The sequence below is a fragment of the Equus asinus genome, chromosome 27 (genome assembly GCF_041296235.1).
Source record: "Equus asinus isolate D_3611 breed Donkey chromosome 27, EquAss-T2T_v2, whole genome shotgun sequence".
Taxonomy (NCBI): Eukaryota; Metazoa; Chordata; class Mammalia; order Perissodactyla; family Equidae; genus Equus; species Equus asinus.
The window spans coordinates 2,694,640-2,716,411 of NC_091816.1; the positions used below are offsets into that span (position 1 = coordinate 2,694,640).

Sequence of the window (21,772 nt, forward strand, 5' to 3'; positions counted from 1 at the left end):
AGGTCACACAGCCCAGCTGCCTTGTTTATAAATGAGGAAACTGAGGCCCAGAGAGGCCGAGGGCTTCTCCAGGGTCACACAGTGAACCAACGTCAGGGCCAGGAGGGCCCCATCTCCTGCTTCCCAGTGGCAGTGAGTGTGCGGGCCACCACGTCTAACCCCTCCCCAGCCTGGGACAGGACAGAGTGGCGTGGATGAGCCATTGTCTGAATCATCTCAAGGGCCCCCAGGGATGATAGCAAGGCCCATTTAAGGTGACAGTTTGCAAAACACCCATTTCCGAGTATTTCCAGTGAATCTCTGAAAACAGCAAGAGAGGGATAGAGAGATGCCTCGTAATTTGGGGCTTGGGAGGTGGGCCTGAAGTGACTGTAAGCCAGCCAGTCACTGAGGAGGACCCGGGTGGAAATATCTGAAGTTGGACTCTTTTTGGCTGGGCTAAAACCGAACGCCCTCCTGCACCCAGCTCCGTTGCGGGGCTGTGGCCTCTGTGTTTCAGGTGCTCTCTTGTTCAAGTGAGGCAGTATTGTGTAGGGATGGGAGTTTGAAATCAGACTCTCATTTACCCTTTCACAGAGGCAAGTTACTTAACATCTCTGTGTCTCCGTTCCCTTTGTGTTGAACGGCAAAATCGTAGATCCTGCATGGTAGGGTTGTCGTGAGGCTTAACCAAGGTAATATGTGGAACCACCGAGAACCACGCGGAGCGGTGTGCGTGGTGGTAAGTGTGTGCTGTTAGGGTTCGTCGTGGGACTCCTCGGAAACCCCATGATGCCCCCAGCGCTCTCGAGAATGGGGTGGGGAGAGAGCACTCTAATCTCTGTTTTGCGGGGAGGAAACTGGGTCCCAGAGGTACCGGCTTCCCCCAGCCCCCACCAGGAGGGAGTTGCAAGGTCAATTAGCCGTGTCCCAGATCTTTGTTCTCTCTGCCATGTGGGCTGCTACTCAAAGAGGAACAGCCTGATCCCCAAAGTGGATTCCTTTCAGCCACAGCTGCTGTGGCTGCCTCTGTGAATCTACTCTGTAAAGGCGACTGTAACGCGTGTGGGTCCTGCTTGTGGGCGTTGACAGCCCAGCCTGGGGACAGCCTCTAAGGACAGGCCTTAAATAGACACACCAGTTACACACTTACATTTAGGATCGCCGTGCCCAGTAAAGGGGGGCACCAAGGGCACATGGGGCTGATGGGAATTGTTTGGGCTTCCAGGTGGCCCCACCACCTGTGCTGGACCCTGCCGTGCTCCTTTGGCTGGGCCTGAGAAAATCAGTCGTCCCGGGGCTATTTTTGAAATAAACCTTTAACTCTCCAGGGTATTAGCCAGTCCCATCTGCACAGGTGCGGGGGGAGTGTTGTCATTCTGATGACGGCAGTAGCAGGCATCCCTCCCCAGGGAAACACACAAGTAGCCACGTTCTCGGACACTTTGTCTTCTAGAGTCCCTGAATGAGAAAATTTCCCTGGGCAGAACTGCCTCAGTTCGTATAGGAGCAGGCAGGCAGGAGAGGTGAGGGGGCAAGCCCCCCTTCAAGCTCTTGGGGTGGACAGAACGGGACGGGGCGGGACTCAGTGCACACAGTGACTTTGACATGCGTTTTCAGTGCCCGGGACACGCGCACCTGCCGGCTTCCTTCTAGCCCAGTTGGACAGCCCCAGCAGCTGGTTTGGGGAGCTAAAATTATCGCAGTCTGACATCACCCAGGCATGAGGGCAGAGCCTGGGGCTGCTCCGTAGAAGGGCACTCAGGCAGGCAGTTCTACTGAGGGGCCGGTCAGTCTCCTGGCCAGAGAGAAAGAGCAGGAGGCCAAGGGGCAAGAATGGAAGGGGTCTCAGGGGGTCACAGGAGTCCAAGAGGAGAATGAGAGGTTGGACCTCCCCAGCGACCAGATCCCCTGGCTCCGCTGGTCCCCCAAGGGCCGGGCTGGTGAGGAGGAGGTGAGGATGTGGACTTTCATCACCCAACTCCTGGTCACTCTCGTGCTCCTGGGCTTCTTCCTGGTCAGCTGTCAGAATGTGATGCACATTGTCAAGGGCTCCCTGTGCTTTGTGCTGAAGCACATCCACCAGGAGCTGGACAAGGAGCTGGGGGAGAGCGAGGGCCTGAGTGACGACGAGGAGACCATCTCCACCAGGGTGGTCCGCCGTCGGGTCTTCTTGAAGGTAACGGCTAGGCAGGAGGCAGGCCTGGGGCTGGAGGCCAGGGCTGGGGGCACAGTGCTGTGCTGTGTGTTGAGAGAAGCTGGGTGATGGCGCTGGATATGAGGTCAGGGCCAGGAAGGCCTCAGGGGATGGGACGCGCACCGCGAGTGAGGGCTGAGTGCAGCGTTGGCTCAGACCTCTACTCTGTTATGGCAGAGAAAGCTCAGCTGTGGGACTCAGTGGGCTGTTCTCGTCCTGCTTCGGTCCCCAACCAGCTTCAGGAAGTGAGCAGGTCACACTCAGGGTGTTGGTGTCTCCGGAAGGGCTTTCTAAACTGTAAAGTACTGTAGAAATATAAATTAGGTGCCTCATTTCCTGTCTCAGGGCTTCCTAGTAAAACTTGCATATTCCTCGCTGTCTTGCCTGCTCCTGGTGCTGTTGCCACAGTGAGCACACAAAGCTCTTGAAACCAAGCTTGGGGCTCCGTCCCGTCCTCAGGCCCCGTGGCTCCATGGGCCGCCTCTCACACTTGGGTGTGGGTTTGGCTGCCACGACCTGCTGAGTTGGCGTTTCCTGCCATGGTGGGGATTTGTCTGACTGTGGTTTCTGCTACTGCTATTTCCTCATCCTCCATTCTTATTCCCAAACTCCCACTTAGCAATCTCGAGTTTTCTCCCTTTCTCTAATTCCAGGGAAATGAGCTTCAGAATATTCCAGGCGAGCAGGTGACAGAGGAGCAATTCACGGATGAGCAGGGCAACATTGTCACCAAGAAGGTGGGTGCAGAGAATCTCCTGAGCTGGGGAGTGGCAGGTGGGCTAGAAGCTAGAAGGCTGTGGACTCCTCTCCTGGCTTCTAGCTGCTGCCATAACGGGGCATAAGCACGGCCCAGAAGAGGTGGTTCTGGTGCCAGGAGCCCTTGTCTTCCCTGGTCTGCACATGACCTTCCTCAGAGCCACTTTGCCTGATTCCACCTGAGTTCAGCTCCTGCTACTCTGTTGCAGAAGGCCCCGTGGAGCAGCCCAAACCTAGTCCTGTGATGCTGAGCCCTGTAAGGCAGCCGTCTGGTGGTCCTGGACTGCCACAGCCCTTCTAAAATGAAAAGGATGTGGAAACACCTTGAATGGGTAGATTTTAATTCAGCAAAACATGAATTTGCCTGTCAAGGGTTGGGCCCCATCTAGATATGGGCGAATGGGAGAAGGAGAGAAGGGAAGACCTGTACGCTCCACTGCAGTGCTGCTCACACTGTTAGAGGGAAACCCCAGTGCCTGTCTTTCCTTCTGCACAGCAATCAGGGATCGTGTCTTGTCGATGTTTTCATGTCCCACTCCTAGCACATGCTAGGTGCAGAGTAAACAGTTAGAATATTTGGATGAATGAATAGGGAACAGGAAGATTGCATCAAATTACTATAGATGAAAAAGAAACGCCCCCTGCCCTCCGGAGCTTACAGCCATCCAGGGAGGACAGACTGCATCAACTTGCATCGACACCAAGAGGCAGAACGAGGTGCTGTGGGCTGGAGACAGCAGTCACACGTGGTCAGACTCTGACCACTGATGAGAACTGCTGAGACCCCCGCTGCAAATTCTCGCCCCTCCGAGGCTGTCCAGTGTGAATTTTACACTCAGTGATGGGGGTGAGAGGCCTAGCCCTGTTCTTGGGCCCCTAGGACAAAGGCTGCCTCTCCCTGATGTCACTCCTGGGAGCTGCTCTTCGCGAGTCTGCCCTGACGGCTTCGCCAACCTTTTCTCCCTGACGTCTCTCTTCCAGATCGTTCGCAAAGTTGTTCGTCAGATAGACTCGTCTGGTGCCGATGACACCCAGGAGCACGAGGAGGTGATTGTTGAGGGGCCCCTGGAGGATCCTAGTGAGCTGGAAGCTGATATTGATTACTTTATGAAACACGCCAAGGTACTGCGGTGGCTGCAGCCTCCGAGGTGCCCGCCTTCCGAGTGCCCAGCGCCTCTCCCTGCTGCTCCCCTCTGTGCCAGCCCGAGTGGCTTCCAGTCTGCACCATGCTCACCTCTCTCTGGGCTCCCCCTTGAGCCTCCCTTCCCCCTGGCGGGGCCTCCACAGGATGCCTTTCAATCTCTTGCCTATCTTTCGCCCCGTCTCTCTGTGTGATCTGTCCTGTGTTCTGTCTCTGCTGCTGTCTCCAGGTGGAGCTGAGAGGGAGTAGCCTGCAGCCGGACCTGATAGAGGGCAGGAAGGGGGCTCAGATAGTGAAGCGGGCCAGCCTGAAAAGGGGGAAACAGTGACCTCGAGCCCCTCCCCTCGGAGGGCCTCTTTGGAGGTAACCCCGTCTTTCTGCATCCTCTCTGCATGGCCTGGCCTGGTTCTGAGTGGCTGGTCCTGGGAATGGCTGCTCACTTCCTGACCCCCCCGTCCCCTGTCCCCTCTTCCCCACCCCCAGCGGATGCAGGATGAGCAGTGGTCTCAAGCATAGACCCGCCTCTCCTTAGCGTCTGTGTCTCTGAGTCTCGGTTTCTTCGTCAAGAAAACAGTCAGCAATACCTGCTGACCTCCCTCTCGGGGAGTGCAAAAGACAGATTTGCCAAACTGCTTTCCTGAGTGAAGACTCTCAGTAACTCAGCAGTAATGTCATCCTGGAAACCAAGCCCTGGGGATCTGGAGGATGGGGGACAGGGCGCTGGAGGGTACAGTAGAGTCTGTTTAGGCTGTGCTGTTTCCACACAAGTCCCCAGGAAGTGTCCAACAGTGACAGGCGTAGACCCACACTGTCTCTTGAACCTGGAACCCTTCAAAAGTCCTGAGGAACCCAAGGCTTCCATTCTCCTTGATGTTTCTTGCCCTTGCTTTCTAGGAAAGGACCAAGTTAATAGGCCTAAGGGGTAGCTGGCATTCTCCCTGCAAGTCAGAGGGAGGCGGGGCTGGGTGCATGGCGTGTGTGAGCATGGGGACAGCGTGGCTGAGGACCGGGGCTGTGCGGTGATGTCGATGAGGGGGCTGAGAAGACACTGCAGCGAGGGCTCTCCAGCGGGCCCGTGCGGTGCTGGGGGCTTCAGCGGCCAGCTCTGACCTCCGTCCTCCCTGAGGGATCCTGTACTGAGCTGCCCCGAGGCCCTTCACTGTGCCCAGCTCGGGGCAGCTCAGTACAGGATGCGTCGGGGTGGGAGTCGGCAGGAAGTGGGGAGGCGTTGTGGCCCCAGCGCAGCGCTAAGTGGGTTGTGGCCATTTACACCCCCAGGGCCTCGCTCTGGGCCAGGTGGCACGCAGGCTCCAGCTTTCTGCATTCGGCGAAAAGCGGGGCCACTGCCTTGGAGCCACCAGAAGTGCTGACTCTGGGCTTCCCGACATCCTGCAGCACGTGGGCAAAAAAGAGGCCCACGGATCCAGTTAGGGGATAAAATTAGACCTGACGCCTCAGCAGCTTAAGGAGGTCACCGTGTTAACCCCCGCACTGCCAGGGGCCCCGCCAGGCTGCTGGTTTTGGAGACTAGCTGTAATTACTCCTGGAAGTAATCCCAAGGTGCATATAATTTGAAAAAGCAGAGAGTGGAAGGGAAAGTATCCTCCTCTGCCTGATTTTTCTTATGGCGGCAGTGGCAGCAGCGGCTTTAATTTCCAGCTCCTGTTTGGCTCAGGTTCTCCTGATGTCCCTGAAGGCGGGAGAGGCAGCCTAGAAGCCAGATGGGGGCAAGGCCGGAACGTGGACTTTAGGAAAAAAAAATGTCTGGAGATGGTCTGCAAAGTGGCTGAACCCCCCACAGGGTGTGGCTCCAGACCCCCGAGCATGGGTGTCAGGAACACTGAGCAGCCTGGCTCCAGGCCAGGGCTGGGGCCTCTGCCAAGCAAAGGCCGGGGGAGCGTACGGTGGGGACAGTGGTGAGGGAGCCAGCATGGAGGCAGGCTCCCACCTAGGTCCCAAAGAGCAGGGGAAGAGTGGGCGGCCTGCGGTGCTCTGCCCCCAAGACAAAGACCACAGAGAAGACAGCGAGGGCCAACCTCTCTGGCCATGCACACTCCCTCCCACCCACTCGCAAGCATGGACAGTCGGTCCCCATATTTGTGAATTCCACAATTGCAGAAGTTACTTTAACCCCTAAACCAGCACTCATAGCACTTTCGTCATGCCTGGGCACGGCGGTGAAACCTGCAGTGGCCCTGTGTGCATGTCCCCGCTGAGGCCTAACAGGCAACACCCTGCCGCTTGTGTCAGCTCTCCTCCTGTAAACTAGTCTCCTTTTTGTGGTCTATTTAGTGCCATGTTTTTTGCATTTTTGTGCTTTCTCTTGGTGATTTCATTGTTCAAAGTGGCCCCCAAGCCTAGTGCTGGAGTGCTGTCTAGTGTCTTAAGAGCCAGAAGGCTGGGTGGGCCTTCCAGGGAAAACCCGTGTGCTGGTGAGCTTTATCCGGGGCTGAGTTCCAGTGCTGCTGGCCGTGAGTCCAGTGTCAACGAAGCAACCATGTGTATTGAATAAGGGGTTTTAAACAGAAACAGGCATAAAACAAGGGTATGTCTTCACTGGTTGACAGAAGAGTTGTGAACAGCGCGGCTTGCAGGAACCTAGTGCTGCTTCCTCCTGAGGAGCCACGGTTCGGTGTTGGCTAAGCCAGTGTTCATGGCGACTTTATAGAATATAAGAACTACTGTGAGTAATGTTAGTGACTGTGTTTGTTGCAGAGAGAGTGGAAGCTGGGGCTTGGGAGTCTAGATTCAAGGCCTGTCTTCCCCTCTCTCCACGTGATGTGACCTTACACAGGTCGTTTAACTGCCCTGAGCATCTGTCTCCTAGGGGGCAGATGGAAGGCGTCCCCTCTGAATGTGTGTCAGACTTCTGTAAAAAGGCCTAAAGATAATCGCGGGAGCTGTGAGAGCTGCTGTGAAGAGCAAGGAGAACACGTGGATGCAGCACTCACTCAGTCCCCGATCTCACCTGTAGCCGGGCCCAGGGCCAGGTGGGCAGCTCACCGAGCCTCAGGGCCTGAGCCGCAGCACAGCGCGAGTGCCCGTCTCTCCCCTGTAGGGCGGCCATGGTGGTGGAAGAGTGTCTGTTTGTGAAAGGGCTGTAGACGTTGTCAAGTCCTAATGCACTGTTTCTCCAAGTGTGGTCCGCATCCCTGCCTCTGTCATCTGAGATTCCTGGTCCCCGCCCCACACCTGCTGAAGTAAATTCTGGAACTCAGGATTCTGCATCCAGCCCCTCCAGTGATTTTTATGCATACTGAAGAATACTTTATTATGAGATTTTGGTTTTCCTTCCCAAACCTCCTAAAGCTGATGTGGCACAGTTGTAGGCTTTATATTTAAAAGGTGAGCTGAAATGAAGGATGGTGATAGTTTGGTCAAAGGAATGGCACATTCCCCTCCCAGGTGAGGACTGAATCGACCCCGATCACACGTTCTGACTCCCCACAGTCACTCCTGACCCGGGGAGGAGTCTGGGTCTGAGGCCTGGCTGGCACGGAGGGTTGCTTTCCGGTCGTATTTAAGAAGCTGTTTAGTCAAGGCCTGATCGTTTGGGGCAGACGGTAGCAGCTGGTGGGTTGCGCTTCACGCCCAAGTATTGAGGCCCAAGAATTAGGGTGTCAGTGCTGCTAAAGTGACAGCATGGAGCAGGGCAGCAGGAGGGCTGGGGGCAGGAGAGCCCAGCCACCCTCTGGGTCACCAGGAGCCTGGGTGGGGCACTGGTCGTGGGCACTCCTCCGCATCTGTGTGGCTCCTCCTTCTGGAATTCTCGGAAAGCTGCGGCATGAAAAGGCTGCTGCTTTTTTTGGTTTTCCTTTTTAAAAGACACTTTCTATTCAGACACTATAATTGCAAGACTTGTGTTAGCTCTGAGTAAATAGAATATTTTTGTGAGTTTTCAAAGTAATCAGTCAGCACTCTCAGTGGGAGAAGGCAGGGAGGCAAAGGATGGTGGTTTATTTTGCTGTTTTGTTTTCAGTTACAGCCCACCCTCCCTCCCCAGCCATTGCGGTGTATGAGAGTCTGGGGCACAGGGAGAGAAGGGCGAGCCACAGACCCTGGGTAGGGGGTGGAAGAGGTGGCAGCACAGAGAAATGAAATGAGGAAAGGACCTGACCAGCGCAGCCACTTGGAGGGGCGGGGGGCTGTTTCCTCAGCTCTTTACAGGGTAAGACCTTCTTGGGGCTCCAAGGGGGAGAGGCGCAGGACGGTTGCAGAGCACCGAGGGGGAGAGGTACAGGACGGTGGCAGAGCACCAAGGGGGAGAGGCGCAGGATGGTGGCAGAGCACCGAGGGGGAGAGGTACAGGACAGTGGCAGAGCACCAAGGGGGAGAGGCACAGGATGGTGGCAGAGCACCAAGGGGGAGAGGCGCAGGATGGTGGCAGAGCACCAAGGGGGAGAGGCGCAGGATGGTGGCAGAGCACCAAGGGGGAGAGGCACAGGATGGTGGCAGAGCACCGGCCGCAGCCAGAGACTCGCACTAAGTCCTCCCTCTGCTGCCACCCAGATCCTGCTGGATGGAGCACTGCTCCTCCAGAGGATGTGAGCTGTGACCAGAGTGACCTCTAAGCCTGGAAGTCTCTCCTCGCCCCAAGTCTGGGCAGACTCATGGGCGGGAGGTGGTAGCCTGCCTTCCCAGGTTCAGGATTTTATCAGGTCTCTTATTTGAGGCATGCTCAGCAGTGGGGTAGGCACTGTGGGGACCACCAGGAGGGATAAGGCCCAGCCCTTGCCCTCAGGGTGTTTACACTCCAGCCAGGGGAATAATGCAGACGGGAGAAAGGAAAGACAGGACAAAAATGAGGGCATTGCTGGAGAGCCCTGTCACCCTTGACATGACTGTCCTAAGCACTCTATGTGCCTTTAGCTCTTTTGAACGTCACAACAATCTAATGAGGAATGTCCTGTTCTTGCCCTCATCTTACAGCAGAGGAAACTGAGTCACAGAGAGTGTAAGTAACTTGACCAAGTTCATGCAGCAGGAAATTCTCAGACACACATGTATGAACTCAGGCAATCGGCTTCAGAGTTCATGCTCTTAACCACTACATGCTGTGATCGCTCTAAACAAAAGGCAGTGACGGAGAGGAGAGCTTCCACTTGGGAGCAGAGGAACAGGGAAGCTGGAGTGGTCAGGAAGGCTTCATGGGGGTTAGGTCTTGGTGGGGGGGGGGGGGCAGAACTTACATGGAGAGGAGACTGGATGGCATCCTGGCCAGGAGAGGCCAGCAAAGGCAGGGAGCTAGTGGGTGTGGCAGGACGGGAAGACTTGGAGGAGAGGGCGCTGCTGACAGGGAGGCCCCGTGCTGGAGGAGTCCGGCCCTCCAGGGTGACAGTTCTTTCAAGCACAGCAGCAGAAGGCCTGGTTTGTACTCTATGGCCACCTTCCCATCCCTGGAGGACCACTCAGAGTCAGTTCACCTCGGTCACCTCCAGCTTCCTCCCCAACCCTGTCACCTGTCAGGCCCAAGACAGCTCCTGATTGGCCAACAGCTCTGTCTCAGAATGAGTTTCTGCCTTTCTATGTCACTTCCCGCCCCACCCAGGAGATTGCCAGCTCCTCTTTATGTAAGTGTCCTTCTTTTCCCCATGCCTCCCAAGGTCCCTGCAGACAGAGTCCCGACTGGCCAGCCTTGGGAACACGGAGTTCCCACCCTAGGTTGGAGGCCGAGGCACGGGCGCAGGGGCATGTCTGGCTGTGAATCCCAAGCTGCAGAGTTTGGACTTCACTCTGCAGGCAAAGCTGCTGTCTTCCAGCCTGGGACACACAGTAGCCTAGGGAGAAAGCACCTGTTTTTCAAATGTTTCTCTGCCACAACAGAGCTTGTCCCTCCACGGAGCATGGGGAGAGGCCAGAGGCGCCTGTCAGGAAGCACTTGTGGACCAGAGCTGAGGAGGCGCTGTTGTCCTTTGAGGCTAGTGAGCGTCTGAGGCTTTGATCGCGTCTGCTCTGCCTCTGGGTCCCCAGGGCTGGCGCACAGCAGGTGTCATTGCATGTTGGCTGAACTGAACTGAAAAAGTGGAGGCACCGCTGCCTGGCCTAGCCTCTTTCTTGGAGGAGCCCTGGCTCATGAGAATGGTCCCTTTCCTAGGCACAAGGATCTCTCATGGGGATTTCTCCCTAGGACAATCATAGGCCTGGGGGCCTCTGCTCCTCTCCGAGGTGAAGAGCACCCACCCTGGAGGGTTTTCGGGAAGCTCGTCCACCCAACAGGGAACTAGTGTGGCCTGGGCAGATGCCGCTCGAGGCAGCCTCGGAGCGGGGAGCTGGGGGAGGGTGGCTGGGGTTCCGGGAAGCACAGGGCTCCAAGCTCAAGCGCCTCTCAGCTCCGCACCTTGCTTGGGGAGGCTGCTCTTTCTGAAGCAGACCCTGCTGGGCAGCAGCACAAAACTCCGCATTTGGGGTTTTTGCTGGAAGTTGCACCTTTAATTTCTAAGTGACTCCTTCTCTCTTTGTGTCCCTCAGGATCACACCTCGACACCCAACCCTTGAACTCCACCCGCTCTGCCATGCACACAGGAGAGCTGGACCGAGGGCTACAGAAGCGGCACACACGCTCCTCTAGAAACGCATGGTCTCTGTAAGGGACTTCCTTTAGTCTCCTATTCGCATGAACTCAGACTGACTGTAGACGCATGACCTGCAGTCCTCAATCCTGCCTCTAGCGACAACGGACCTCTGTCGGGAAACAGGACAAAAGCAGCAAGAAGCAGGGAGAGAGAGAGGCATGGAGAGCAAGCTCAAGGCAGTGAACAAGGGCTCTTTGGTGGCTGGGGAGGATATATTTTTTTAAATCGTTTTAATTTTGACTTGTTACAGGGTACTTTTTTTCAACCTCATCTGTGAGAAATCCATGTGGGCTTCCTGGAAAGAAAAAAAAGTGAAAACTAGGCATGAAATCAGTTCAGCACCTTAATGCCATGTCCTCATCTGCCCGCCTCCCCACCCTCACACACCTCCATTCCATTGCGACAGTCCCTCCCTTCCGCAGGGGACCGCTCCTCCCACAAGCGCTACGTGACATTCAGGACACACACAGGCACCTCTCCCCTCTACTCAGTACACACACAGATTTTACTGTGATGTCCGAAGCTGTATAGACTCTCCTGTGGATAAACTGGAATTTTTTTATGTTGTCTCTCTCTCTCTCTGCCAGTTTCAGTATTAATCATCTTCCAATGGAAAATCATTAGCTTTAGAGTGCATCGGGGTTCCTTGTGTTAGGGACTTGAGAATCTGAGGCGAGGACCCCCAGGCTTAGCTGTAGGGCTCAAGGGGAGCCAGTGCCCCATCTGAAAGGGTCTTCTCTCTCAGTTGGGGGAGGGCCGGTGGCTGTCCCAGGATTGCACCAGCATGTTCAGTAGAGAAGAGATTTTCTATATCTTCAAGCACTTATATCATAGTCTGTGTTCAAAGTGTACACTGTACAGTAATCAGCCTTGTGTATATGAAAACAATAAATACTATGCAAACCAATAGAAGCACTTTAGCGGTATGTACAAGCACTAGTAGCTCAGCTCCTGAGGGCTTCTCCAGGCTGCGGGAGAAGGCGCTTCAGCCTGTCTTTCAGTGAGAGAGCAAGGAAGGGAGTAGGGCTAGTGAAGATATCTGCTGGTTCTTGGAAGTCAGCCACCACCCTCCAGGCCTCCCAGAGCGAACTTGGTGCTCTAAGTCCAGGCAGCCCACAGGGTGGGGGCCTAGGCTGGACAGCCTCGGTGCCCCCATTCTGACCAAGCCCCCTGGCCCACTTGGAGAGGCGGGCACGGGGCCCACTGCTGACCACATGCTGGGGGAGAAGAGCTGGAGGAGGAGAGAGCAGCTGACCACCAGGAGGCCCCAGCCAGGAAGGAGACAGTCCTGGGCCAGGCTCCAGGCAGGGCAGGAAGGACACAGACAGCTGGCTATTCCTCGCCTTGGTGCCATCAGGGAAGAGCCTTAAAGTTCCAGTAGAGCCTCCGGCCCGGGGAGGCCCGAATCAGCACAATCCGCCCGGCCCGGGCGCCCTCTGGGGCCAGGACAGAGACTGGCAGGCTCTTCTCGCTCCCAGAGCCACTGTTCCCGGGGTCCAGTCACCTTCCTCCCTGCCCTCTTCAGAGGGTCCTCAGAACACAGTCACACTTCGGAGTAGCACAGAAGCCCCCCTCACGTCAGCCCCCTGGCCCTGGGCCTGTCACCAGCGCACAGGCCCCAGGAGCAGCCAGCCGGGCGCAGCCCTCCCCGCCGGCCGGCCTTCGGGAAGCTCCGGGCGGTGTCGCTTTTGCTTGCAGAGGTGCGGGCAGGGGAGCGGGAGTCCCGCGCCGAGCCCTCTGGAAGCCCAAGGGCCGGGTTGGAGGAAGCGCAGCCCGGGCGCAGGAGCGCGGCGCCCCCGGAGGCGGGAGCAGTGGCCGGCCCGTCCGACGGCTCCGGCCACAGCCCAGGAACACGGGCCGGGCTCGCCCGCGCCTCGGTCCTGCCTGCCCGCCCCGCCGCCCCGCTTTAGCACCGCGCTCCCTGTGGCATGGCTGCTTGCCCGGCGGGCCGGCCGCGGCGCATGGCTGTGCTCCAGCTGCTGTAGGAGCCGTTAGTACCGGAGGAGCCGGGGTCTCCACACGATGCCTAGAGAATGCTGCGGTCTGCACATTAGATGCTTTTTAGAGGTTTTGGAATTACCTTGATTTTTTTAATTGTTATGAAAATGAATCTTTTCTTGAGTCTCTCCCACATGCTCTGTTCTGGGGAGAGAACCCCCCCCCCCACTCTGATGTATAGACCATCCTCCCTACACCAGCTGAACAAATGTCGAAATTAATAAAGAAATTGACTCATGGCACACGGCTCCGTTGCTCCTTCCTGGCTCGTCCCTGGGGAGTTTGAGTGAAGCCTGGGTTGAGGCCTGAAGGAGTCTGAGGGTGAGGGGTCAGTAAGGGGGTGGCTGGCCCGCACCCCAGAGAGGTGCCCACCTCCTGGAAACCTGGACAGCCCACTCTGGGAGAAGCCCCTCAACCCCGGGGATGGAAGAGCAGATTCTGTCCCACCTAAGGACTCTCAGGAGATGGGGGCCAGTCCAAGGTGGGTGGAGGGGGCACCACAAGCCACCAGGTCCATGGCTGAGCCCACAGCTGGTGTACACTAGTGCTCCCTGCCAAGGCCTCTGGCCTCCGCACGTGATGCCATTTAAAGTTCAAGAACTTGAGGGAATTCACCCTGTTCCTAACTAGCTCCTAACACTTCATGCAGGCTGGTCACCAGGTTGGCCTGGTTCCTCATCTGTCAAATGACAGAATGGAGTGAGCAATTGATAAAGTCTCTTCAGTTTGTCATGCTGGGGTTCCCAAGCACAATGCCTTTGTCAAGCTGGGCATTAAATGAGTCCAATCATTGCTGGAGCCTTTCTTCCCCATAAGTTCCCATCCCTAGGGGATGACCAAGTCACAGGGTCCTGGGAGCACTCCCAGCCCTCACTCGGAATCTGAAGCCTCTCTCAGCATCAGCCACCCAGGCGCAGGGCCAACCCCAGCTCTGCAGCTGCATCTCCCAGACGGGCGCAAAGCACAGGTTCAGAACCACACTTGCGAGGTGGCGTTGGGCCCCACCCTGGGAATCGGAATTAAGTTTCCCATATGCCTGTGACAGGCGGCGTGGTAGTGCCACTGCCTCAGACGGATAAGAATGTCTTTTTCTTGTTTTTAATCCAAGTTCTAGAAAAACAATCTCCACGGCCTTTGTGAGGTCTTTCTTGCCTTAACCTACATCATTTATGCTACAGAGAGCATGGCTCAGAGAGACCAACTCCACCATAAACAGACAGCAGCCACGAGGGGAACTGGGCTCCGTGTGAGAGGGGAGCCCTCCTTGAGGCCTGGGCCCTCAGCCTCCCCCTGGAAACCAAGGAGAAGGCTAGCCAAGGGCACCTCTTGTCTCCCACCTGCCAAAGCCTGACCACGAGGTGGTGGAGAGCCAAGGAGCCCACAGCCTGGTCAGGAAAGGCCTTGGGGCTGCCGGGCAGAGGACGGACAGCAGTCCATCTGTCTGGCAGTCACTATTTTTCCCGTCATTTTGCATGTTCAGACCAGTGGCATGCTGGTTTCCACTTAAAAAAACAAAAACTGCAAGAAAGAATGCTGCCCCAGACAGAATAACCCGTTATTTACCATGGTTTTCCTGCTGGTAAAATGGGAGATAGCCCCCAGCAGAGCCGGTCTGTTGTAGAAAGTCCTTAGAAAGGAAAGGCATATGGGTGCTCTGTGATTCAATCTAGTCCCATCCATCCAATATTTACTGAGCGCCAACCAAGTGCCCAGCACAGGGACTCACCGTTGAATCAACAGCGTCTCAGCCATCAGAGATTTCGAGCCCAGTGCCAAGCCAGAGAGAACACGGCAATTGCTCCAGCAGAGACACAAATGATCCCTCAGAGCAGGAGGGAGGCAGGACAGAGGGATCAGGCAGAGCACACACCCAGCCTCCCAGAGCTGCCGCACTCCCACCCCTGCCCAATCCACCTGCCAGGCTCCCACCCCAGGCTCCCAGGCACAGGGATGTGCATCCTCCCCTCAAAGCCCAGCCTCCCCACTTACCTGCCCCAGCATGGAGAGGCAAGGGAAGCATCCGTGCAGACTGCACAGTCCCCCAGAGGCTTAGGCATCTGCCCAGAAGGGCGCCCAAGCACCCTAGGACAGCAACCCTGAGCCTGGCCTCTTCACCCTCAGAGGAGCAGCTTCAGGAACTGTGGCTTCCAGCTGCCTCAGGAGCCTCCAGGGGCCCCCAGGTACCCATCTTTTCCTAGATGCTGGACCTGGGGGAGCAGCAGCATTCCCCCTTTGAGAATGAACAGAGCTTCCAGAGCTCGCTCTCTCTCTCTCTCATGCGTAAACACACACACGCACACACACACCCCCTGGCTGATTTCACAGTCAATCTTTCAAAGTGCAATTTGTCTAGGAGAAGCCAATGTGCGGCCCGTGTGGATTTCGACCAATGGCGACGCGGCTCTCACAGCTCAGCCAGTCTCAGGTCTGTATTCTAATGGGCCACATCTTTATCAGGGAAATGTTGCTTCTCTGAACTTCAAACTTCTCATGGAGGGTCCCAGACTCAGAGGCAGAGGAGGGGTCTGAGTTGAGGCGTGGGGAGCCGCCTTCCCCAGGCCAGGCAGGCAGAGAAGGAAGGGGCGCTGGTGAGGTCTCTCACTGCCTGGAGCACCTGACTTCCTAGCAGCTGACGTGGGTGCTGGCCCTGGGCTAGGGCTGGGCTGGACGCCTTAGGTGGGAGGGCAGTCCTGGGCTCAGGGCCGCTTTTAACCCTCCGAACCTGCCATGGGATTCTGGGCCAGAGCGTGGGGTCTCGGGCTGTAGGGGTCTGCCTGTGGGCTTCCTGCCTCCCCTCACCCGGTCCTGGGGATCATGGAGTCCAACCTGCAGGGGACGTTTCTGCTGAACAACACGCCACTGGCTCAGTTCTCGGAGATGAAGGCGCCTGTGTGCCAGTACTCCATGCAGAACTCCTTCTACAAGCTCAGCCCTCCGGGGCTGGGCCCCCAGCTGGCTGCCGGGACCCCGCACGGGATCACAGACATCCTGAGCAGGCCCGTGGCCACACCGAACAGCAGCCTTCTCTCCAGCTACCCCCATGTGGCCGGCTTTGGTGGACTCGGCTCCCAGGGCGTCTACTATGGCCCCCAGGTGGGGAATTTCTCCAAGGCTGGGAGCGAGTACCCGCCCCGGACCCGGAACTGCTGGGCGGACTCGGGCCAGGACTGGCGCAGCGGGCGGCAGTGCAGCCACAGTGAGTACAGGGCCGACTTCACCCTGCCCAGCACTGCCCGGATCGGATCAGGGAGGAGGCACGGGAAGGGAGCACTCACAGGGCAGTCACACCTGCCACCCACCTCTCCTCAGGTGCCATCAGACGGCCCAGCTCAGACACCCTGGGCCATCTCTCAGCTAGTGCAGGACTGAATTCTCCCCAGCCTCGTTTCTACCCTGGCTTTGCCTGGACAGGCGTCTTGACCCCTACCTCCTCCCCTTATCAGCCACCACCTCAGTTGCCCTCCTAGGGAACCTGGGAGTCTCCAGGTCTGGGGAAGACCCCTAGCCCCCCCCCACAGTACGGCAGCTCACCTTACTTCTCCCACCCAGTGCCCATGTCACAACTTCTTCATCCAAAGCAAGCAACTGCTGTCCCCTAAGAGATGTTGCCACCACATCACCTTCCCTGAGAGCCCACGAATGCCCTGGCACCATTCAGGTACACAGAATGCCCCCTGACCCCATTGCAGTCCCCCCTGCCATCAAGGGGGCCCATTTCCCATCCTCCTCCTCAGAGTTTATGTCAACAGTAGGAGTGACAACTGCCCAGTCTCCAGGAGCAGTGCTGAGCCAGGTCGGACTTGGCCCTAGCTGGGGGGCTCTCCTCACCCCACCCATCCCCAAACTTGTTTTCAGACAACTGGTCCAGGGTCCCCATGATGCCAGTCAACAACTTGAGGAGGTGGCAGGACATGCACAGGCAGGTGAGGCTTGCCTGGGAGGCAGGGAGAGTGACGGTGGCTGCAGGAGCCATCAGTGTGCCACAGAGGCCCTCGGATCTCGGGGGCAAAGCAGCGGAGGGGGCCTCCACTGCTGTCTGACCTCAGGGCTCCCCCACTGCAGGGGGGGCTTGGGGCCAGCCAAGGACACCCTGAAGCACACTGACCCCCATCCACTGCACTGCTCCGGCCGGCCACACTGCCTGACAGCCTGCCCTCTCCACCTGAACACGGCGAGCTCCAGGAGGTGAAGACCTCAGCTCTTGGAACCCAGTTTACTACGTGGTTTTGGGGGTGCTTTAAGCCTCCAGCTGTCTCTCTCTCTCTCACCTCTGTCTTCCCCCCACCCCACACACCCTCTCACACCCTGACGCTTCGACCCCCAGTGCACATACACACACAGGAAAATATCTCAGAAAATCAGCGGCTGAATTGACACAAAGGGAGAGAGGACTGAAGGGGAGGGTCCCTCAGGAGGTCTCTTCTTTCTGTGCCTCAGTTTCTTCACCTGTAACACAAGGACATGAGCCATGGGCCATCGGGCTGCACTGAACAAGGCTGAGAGCCGGGCCTTCTGCTTCCCTGAGCCCTGCCGCCCTCCACCCAGCTCCTTCTGGACCAGGCTGCCCTGGCCAGCAGGGGTTGGGGGCTGGGCCTCTGTGGCCAGACTCTCCAGCATGTTGAAGCCCCATGACTCCCAGGCCTGGTGACAGGAGAGAGCAGTAACTTGGGGCTAAAGGCTCTGGTTTTCCGGGAGAATCTGGAAAATGGGATCCTAAGAGCAAGGAAGTAGGCAGGGGTGGAATTCCCGGGCCCCTGGCCCCGACTGTTGGTGGAAGGGGTCTAATCCGGTTTTGGGTGTCCCTGAGGAGACTCCCATCAGCCCCTTGGGGGAAGGCAGCATCACTGAGGCTTGAGAACATTACAGAGCAGCAGGAGCCCAGGGTGGGGTCCCTCTGCCCCCGCACAGCTATAACCTGGGGCAGGTAGGTGCTCCCTCGGGGGTGCCACCCGCCCTCCCCCCCGAGACATGGCAGCGGTGGCCGTCGCTATTATCAGAATGTCAGAAGTGCTGCTCAGGCGGCAGGTGGCACGACGGCCCCTTGTCCTCGGCGGCTTCTCCGTAGGAGGGAGCTGCCCTGCGGGAGAGGCAGGCAGGGCTGGCAGCCCGCCCATCCCGCTAACGCACACTTCCTTCCTCCCGCCAGCCCCGGACCCCCTGAGCGACAGCATCCACAAGAAAAAGCACACCCGGCCCACCTTCACGGGCCACCAGATCTTCGCCCTGGAGAAGACCTTTGAGCAGACCAAGTACTTGGCTGGCCCGGAGAGGGCGCGGCTGGCATACTCGCTGGGCATGACCGAGTCGCAGGTCAAGGTGAGTCTGTGTGGGTGTGCCTGGCAGGGAGCCGCCTGCCGGGACCGGAGGCCGCCGCGTGGCACAGAGGCAGCCTCGGCGCCGGCCCCGCCGCGCTCGCTCGCGCTGGGAGGCCAGCCTGGTGCTCGGCACGGCCTGCCGCCACCCCGAGCGCCGGGGACCACTGCCGTGAGCCAAAGCTGGCTGTCCGCTCCGAGCCGCGTCCCGAGGGCTTCCGAGCAGCAGCTCGAGGGGGCTCGGTACCATCCACAGACGGCGGTCTTTCCCTCTCCCCTCCTCCGCACCGCCTCGGCCAGAAATTTCCGGAGCTGATGGGAGCCGGGGCCAGATTAGACGTGGACCCACGCGTGTCCCTCAGCCAGCCAAGCGAGCTGGCCCGGTTTACCAACCCCAGAAGGAAGACCAGCCTTCCCCACCCACGCCCACCCACGAGGCGGGAGGCCGCGCGCCGACGCCGGGCCGGGGGGCGGCGCTCGCTCTCGGGCTGCGGCCGCGGCCCCGGCGGCGTCGGTGCGGATCTCTCCCCAGGGGCCCGGGCCCAGCCGCCGGCCTCGCAGCCTCCCCGAGCCCGACGCTGCCTCCGCGGCGAGCGGGCCGCCGGGTCTCGGAGGAGGGCGCCGCGCGGCCTGTCCCCTGCGGGCTCGTCGGCGTCTCGAGCGGGAGCACAGCGCGCTCGTGTAATTAGGGGGGTTACTCATGAACCTCGGCAAGGGTCTGCGGAGCCACACGGCGACTCGAGCACCTACGGACACGCCCGGACTAAGCGCCCCCGCCCCGGGGCCCCTCGAGCCTGTTCCGCCGAACGCCCGACGGCGGAGGAGAAGAGTCGCCACACGGAGGCTCACAGCTGCGCCCAAGGGCTGCTGCGCTCACCACGTGTATTTTCATTTTATTGCCCCCTCAAAAAGAGGAATGTGAATATGACAGCTGACTCTATTATTGAGCCATTTACTTTACTCCACCTAAGGACTGCGTGGACTTGCCACCGAGGGGAGTCACCTCCCAGAAAGGGGCCCTGCGTGTGCTGTGAGTGTATGACCCTCAGCGTCCTTCTCATCCCAGGTGTGGTTCCAGAACCGAAGGACCAAGTGGCGGAAGAAGAGCGCCCTGGAGCCCTCGTCCTCCACGCCTCGGGCCGCGGGCGGCGCGGGCGGGGACCGCGTGGCCTCGGAGAACGAGGACGACGAGTACAACAAGCCGCTGGACCCCGACTCGGACGACGAGAAGATTCGCCTGCTGCTCCGCAAGCACCGCGCGGCCTTCTCAGTGCTCAGCCTGGGCGCACACGGCGTCTGACACGGCCCGCCCCCGACGGGCCCCGGCCCCGCCCCGCCCCGCCCCGCCCCCGCCCCCCGACCAGCCCCGATAGGCCCGGCCCCGCCCCGACCCCGACCGGCCCAGCCCCCGCCCCCGACCGGCCCCGCCCCACCCCCGCCCCCCGACCAGCCCCGATAGGCCCGGCCCCGCCCTGCCCCCGACAGGCCCAGCCCCCGCCCGTCAGCCGCAAGTCAGCCACGCCCCAGCTGCAGCCCGCGCCCCTTCCCCACACTGCTAGGGTGACAGGGGGCAGAGCGCTAACATAGGGTGCTGTGGAGCTGGAGGAAGAGAAGGAGGGAGGAGGGAGGGGGAGGGGGAGAAGAAGGAGAAGGAGGTGGCGGAGGCGGTAGGGGAAGATGCTGAGGGAGGAGGCAGCAAAGAGACGTGCAAACGTCCTGAGACCTGGCACCCTCTCTGCCATCGCGCACCTCTGCGGGCCCAGGCCTTGCCTTGCCAACTCTGCAGATTCAGAGGTGCACAGGGAGATGAAAATGACCAGGCTCTGCAGCCAGGAAACTGACCGTGGGGTCCCAGACGTGTCCCTGTGAGCCAGCTGTGGGGGCTTTCCCCAGGGAGGCAGTTGACCAGGGCAAGGGTCTCCCTTCTGCTCTAGGAGTTGGACATGAGGATACTGGGCCCAGGTCGGCTACGGGCTGACTGCGGAAGAAAAGTTGGCATGTCCAGGTACCCTCCTCAGACTTTGAGGAGCCAGATTCAAATACATAACCCAGGCTGGAGGAAATCCAGGAGGGAAAGTGGTTCCTAGCGAAGAAGAAACACCTAAACTCAAGGATCATGCCCTTGGAGGGAGAAATCCTCCTGGCCTCCTTTCTCCACTTTGCCCTCAGGAGGTATCCCCCTCACCCCCCACAGGAAGAGATAAGCAGCCCCTACTGGCTGGGAAAGAGGGTTATAGGAGAGGCAGAGAAAAGATGAGGGAATCCTAGCGGCCGATGCTGCCCTCCGAGAGAGCTGCTCATCTGGGCTTGCCTTGGTGCTGATGCAAGGGCAGGACCACCTGGAGAGAGGGGAGGGATGGCAGGGCTGGAAGGGACCTCAGAAACCCCTACTTCTCCAACTGGGGTACCCACGAAGGAAGGGAGAGGCCCCTGCAGGGAGGGGCTGCACGAAGGGCTTGTGTGGAACCCCCAGCCCTTGCTTTCCTTGGACTGCCCTGCGGCTGGCGCTGGAGCTGTGCTACGGAGGGCTCTACGAGCAGGTGGGAGGGGCTGGGAGAGGCGGGTGGGGGCTGGCCAGAGGAATGCAGCCCAAAAGGGACCCCGCATTTGCCCATCTCCACTGGCTTTTAAGAAATAAAAGTCCCAGAAACCTCCCCATAGCTCATGTGCTTCTGTGAAACTGGCTGTGGAGTCCTGGACGTGCCAGCTGTGAGGGGCCCTCTTGGAGGGCAGGAATCTCTGCTCCCAGCAGGGAATCAGTGCTCTGGGCCTTGGGAAACCTCGTCTGACACTGATCAATTTGATGTCTGGCCTGGGGGGGGGGGGGGGGGGTTGGGGGGGGGGGGGTGTGCCAGGCACTGTCCTAGGTGCTGAGAAAGCCGGGAAGGGTTTAACGGGATCCGTGGCCTCCAGGAACTCATGGCCTAGTGGGGGAATGATCTGTTTGGGGAACCGGGTCCCATAAGGAGGAAAAGATACTGGGGAGAGAACAGGAGCTCTACCGTGCAGCGAGCACCTTCTCAGTTCTCCTTCTGGAAGGCCTGGGTGATCTCACCTGACCCCACAGGAAGCCAGGAGGTAGGTGTTGTGCTCATTGCGTGGAGGGGAAAGCTGAGGCTCAGAAACTACCTACACCAAGTCGTGGGAGTGGGACAAGGCATCCCGAGACAAGACATTCCAACGCTGTCACATTTACCTGCCTGGACACAAGGGGCAGGAAGCCTCTTCCGTAAAAGGAGAGGCAGAATGAGCGAGCAGGCCCCATCCTGCTGTAACGATCTGTGCGAACCCCAGCAAACCTGAGTAGTGTGGGCAGCCTGCGCCCTGTGCTGTCCCACCAAGCCCTCCAGCTCGCCCCTCGGGCCCCAGGGCTGGAGAGTCTGCCAGTGGAGTCATCCTGTGGTGGGAATGATGGCGGGAGGAAGACCCTCTCAGACACTGAGGCACCAGCCTTTCATAATAACCCCAACGGACACAGAGGGTGGGATGATGTGACAAGAAAATGCAGAACGCCTCAGTCCCCAGTGGTGTCCACTCTTGGTCTCTCTCCACGTAAAGGGGGAAGGAAATAAGACGGCAGCTTCCAAGAATCAAGCACCATCTCTGTCTGCTCCTGGCCGCAAGCCACACTGAGGAGCACTCCACTGACACAGGTGTCCTGAGCTGGGCCCTGCGGCTGTGCAGCAGCAGGAGGACAGCAGCCTGGGAGGACCCAAGGACTCACTCTGCACAGCCACAAAGACCAGCCCCCGTGGGCTCTGGGAGCCGGGGGTGCACGGTATTCCTGAGCACTTTGAGGAGGTCCTGGGGCCTGCAG

General features: G+C 58.7%; 2 protein-coding genes across 13 annotated transcripts in view; both read left to right on the forward strand.

Annotated features, from left to right (window-relative positions):
- Nucleotides 1–12,882, forward strand: part of ANK1 (ankyrin 1) — a 208,192-nt gene extending 195,310 nt beyond the window's left edge. For 6 of the 12 annotated variants that reach the window (XM_044750882.2, XM_044750883.2, XM_070500061.1 and 3 more), the window contains 4 exons: nucleotides 2,830–2,913; nucleotides 3,914–4,054; nucleotides 4,303–4,436; nucleotides 10,542–12,882. In XM_044750882.2, coding sequence (XP_044606817.2) covers nucleotides 2,830–2,913; nucleotides 3,914–4,054; nucleotides 4,303–4,401 — 324 coding nt within the window. In that variant the 3' untranslated portion in view covers nucleotides 4,402–4,436; nucleotides 10,542–12,882. Of the gene's footprint in view, nucleotides 1–1,417; nucleotides 2,159–2,829; nucleotides 2,914–3,913; nucleotides 4,055–4,302; nucleotides 4,437–10,541 lie in introns of those variants that run through there. The other 6 variants (XM_044750888.2, XM_044750891.2, XM_044750887.2 and 3 more) reach the window with 4 other exon arrangements.
- A 2,236-nt stretch (nucleotides 12,883–15,118) lies between these two features.
- Nucleotides 15,119–19,303, forward strand: NKX6-3 (NK6 homeobox 3). The gene is made up of 3 exons (XM_044751026.2): nucleotides 15,119–15,839; nucleotides 17,790–17,959; nucleotides 19,022–19,303. Exons 1-3 carry the CDS (start codon nucleotides 15,458–15,460, stop codon nucleotides 19,253–19,255), a joined length of 786 nt encoding a protein of 261 aa, XP_044606961.1. The 5' UTR covers nucleotides 15,119–15,457; the 3' UTR covers nucleotides 19,256–19,303.
- Nucleotides 19,304–21,772: the final 2,469 nt, after the last annotated feature.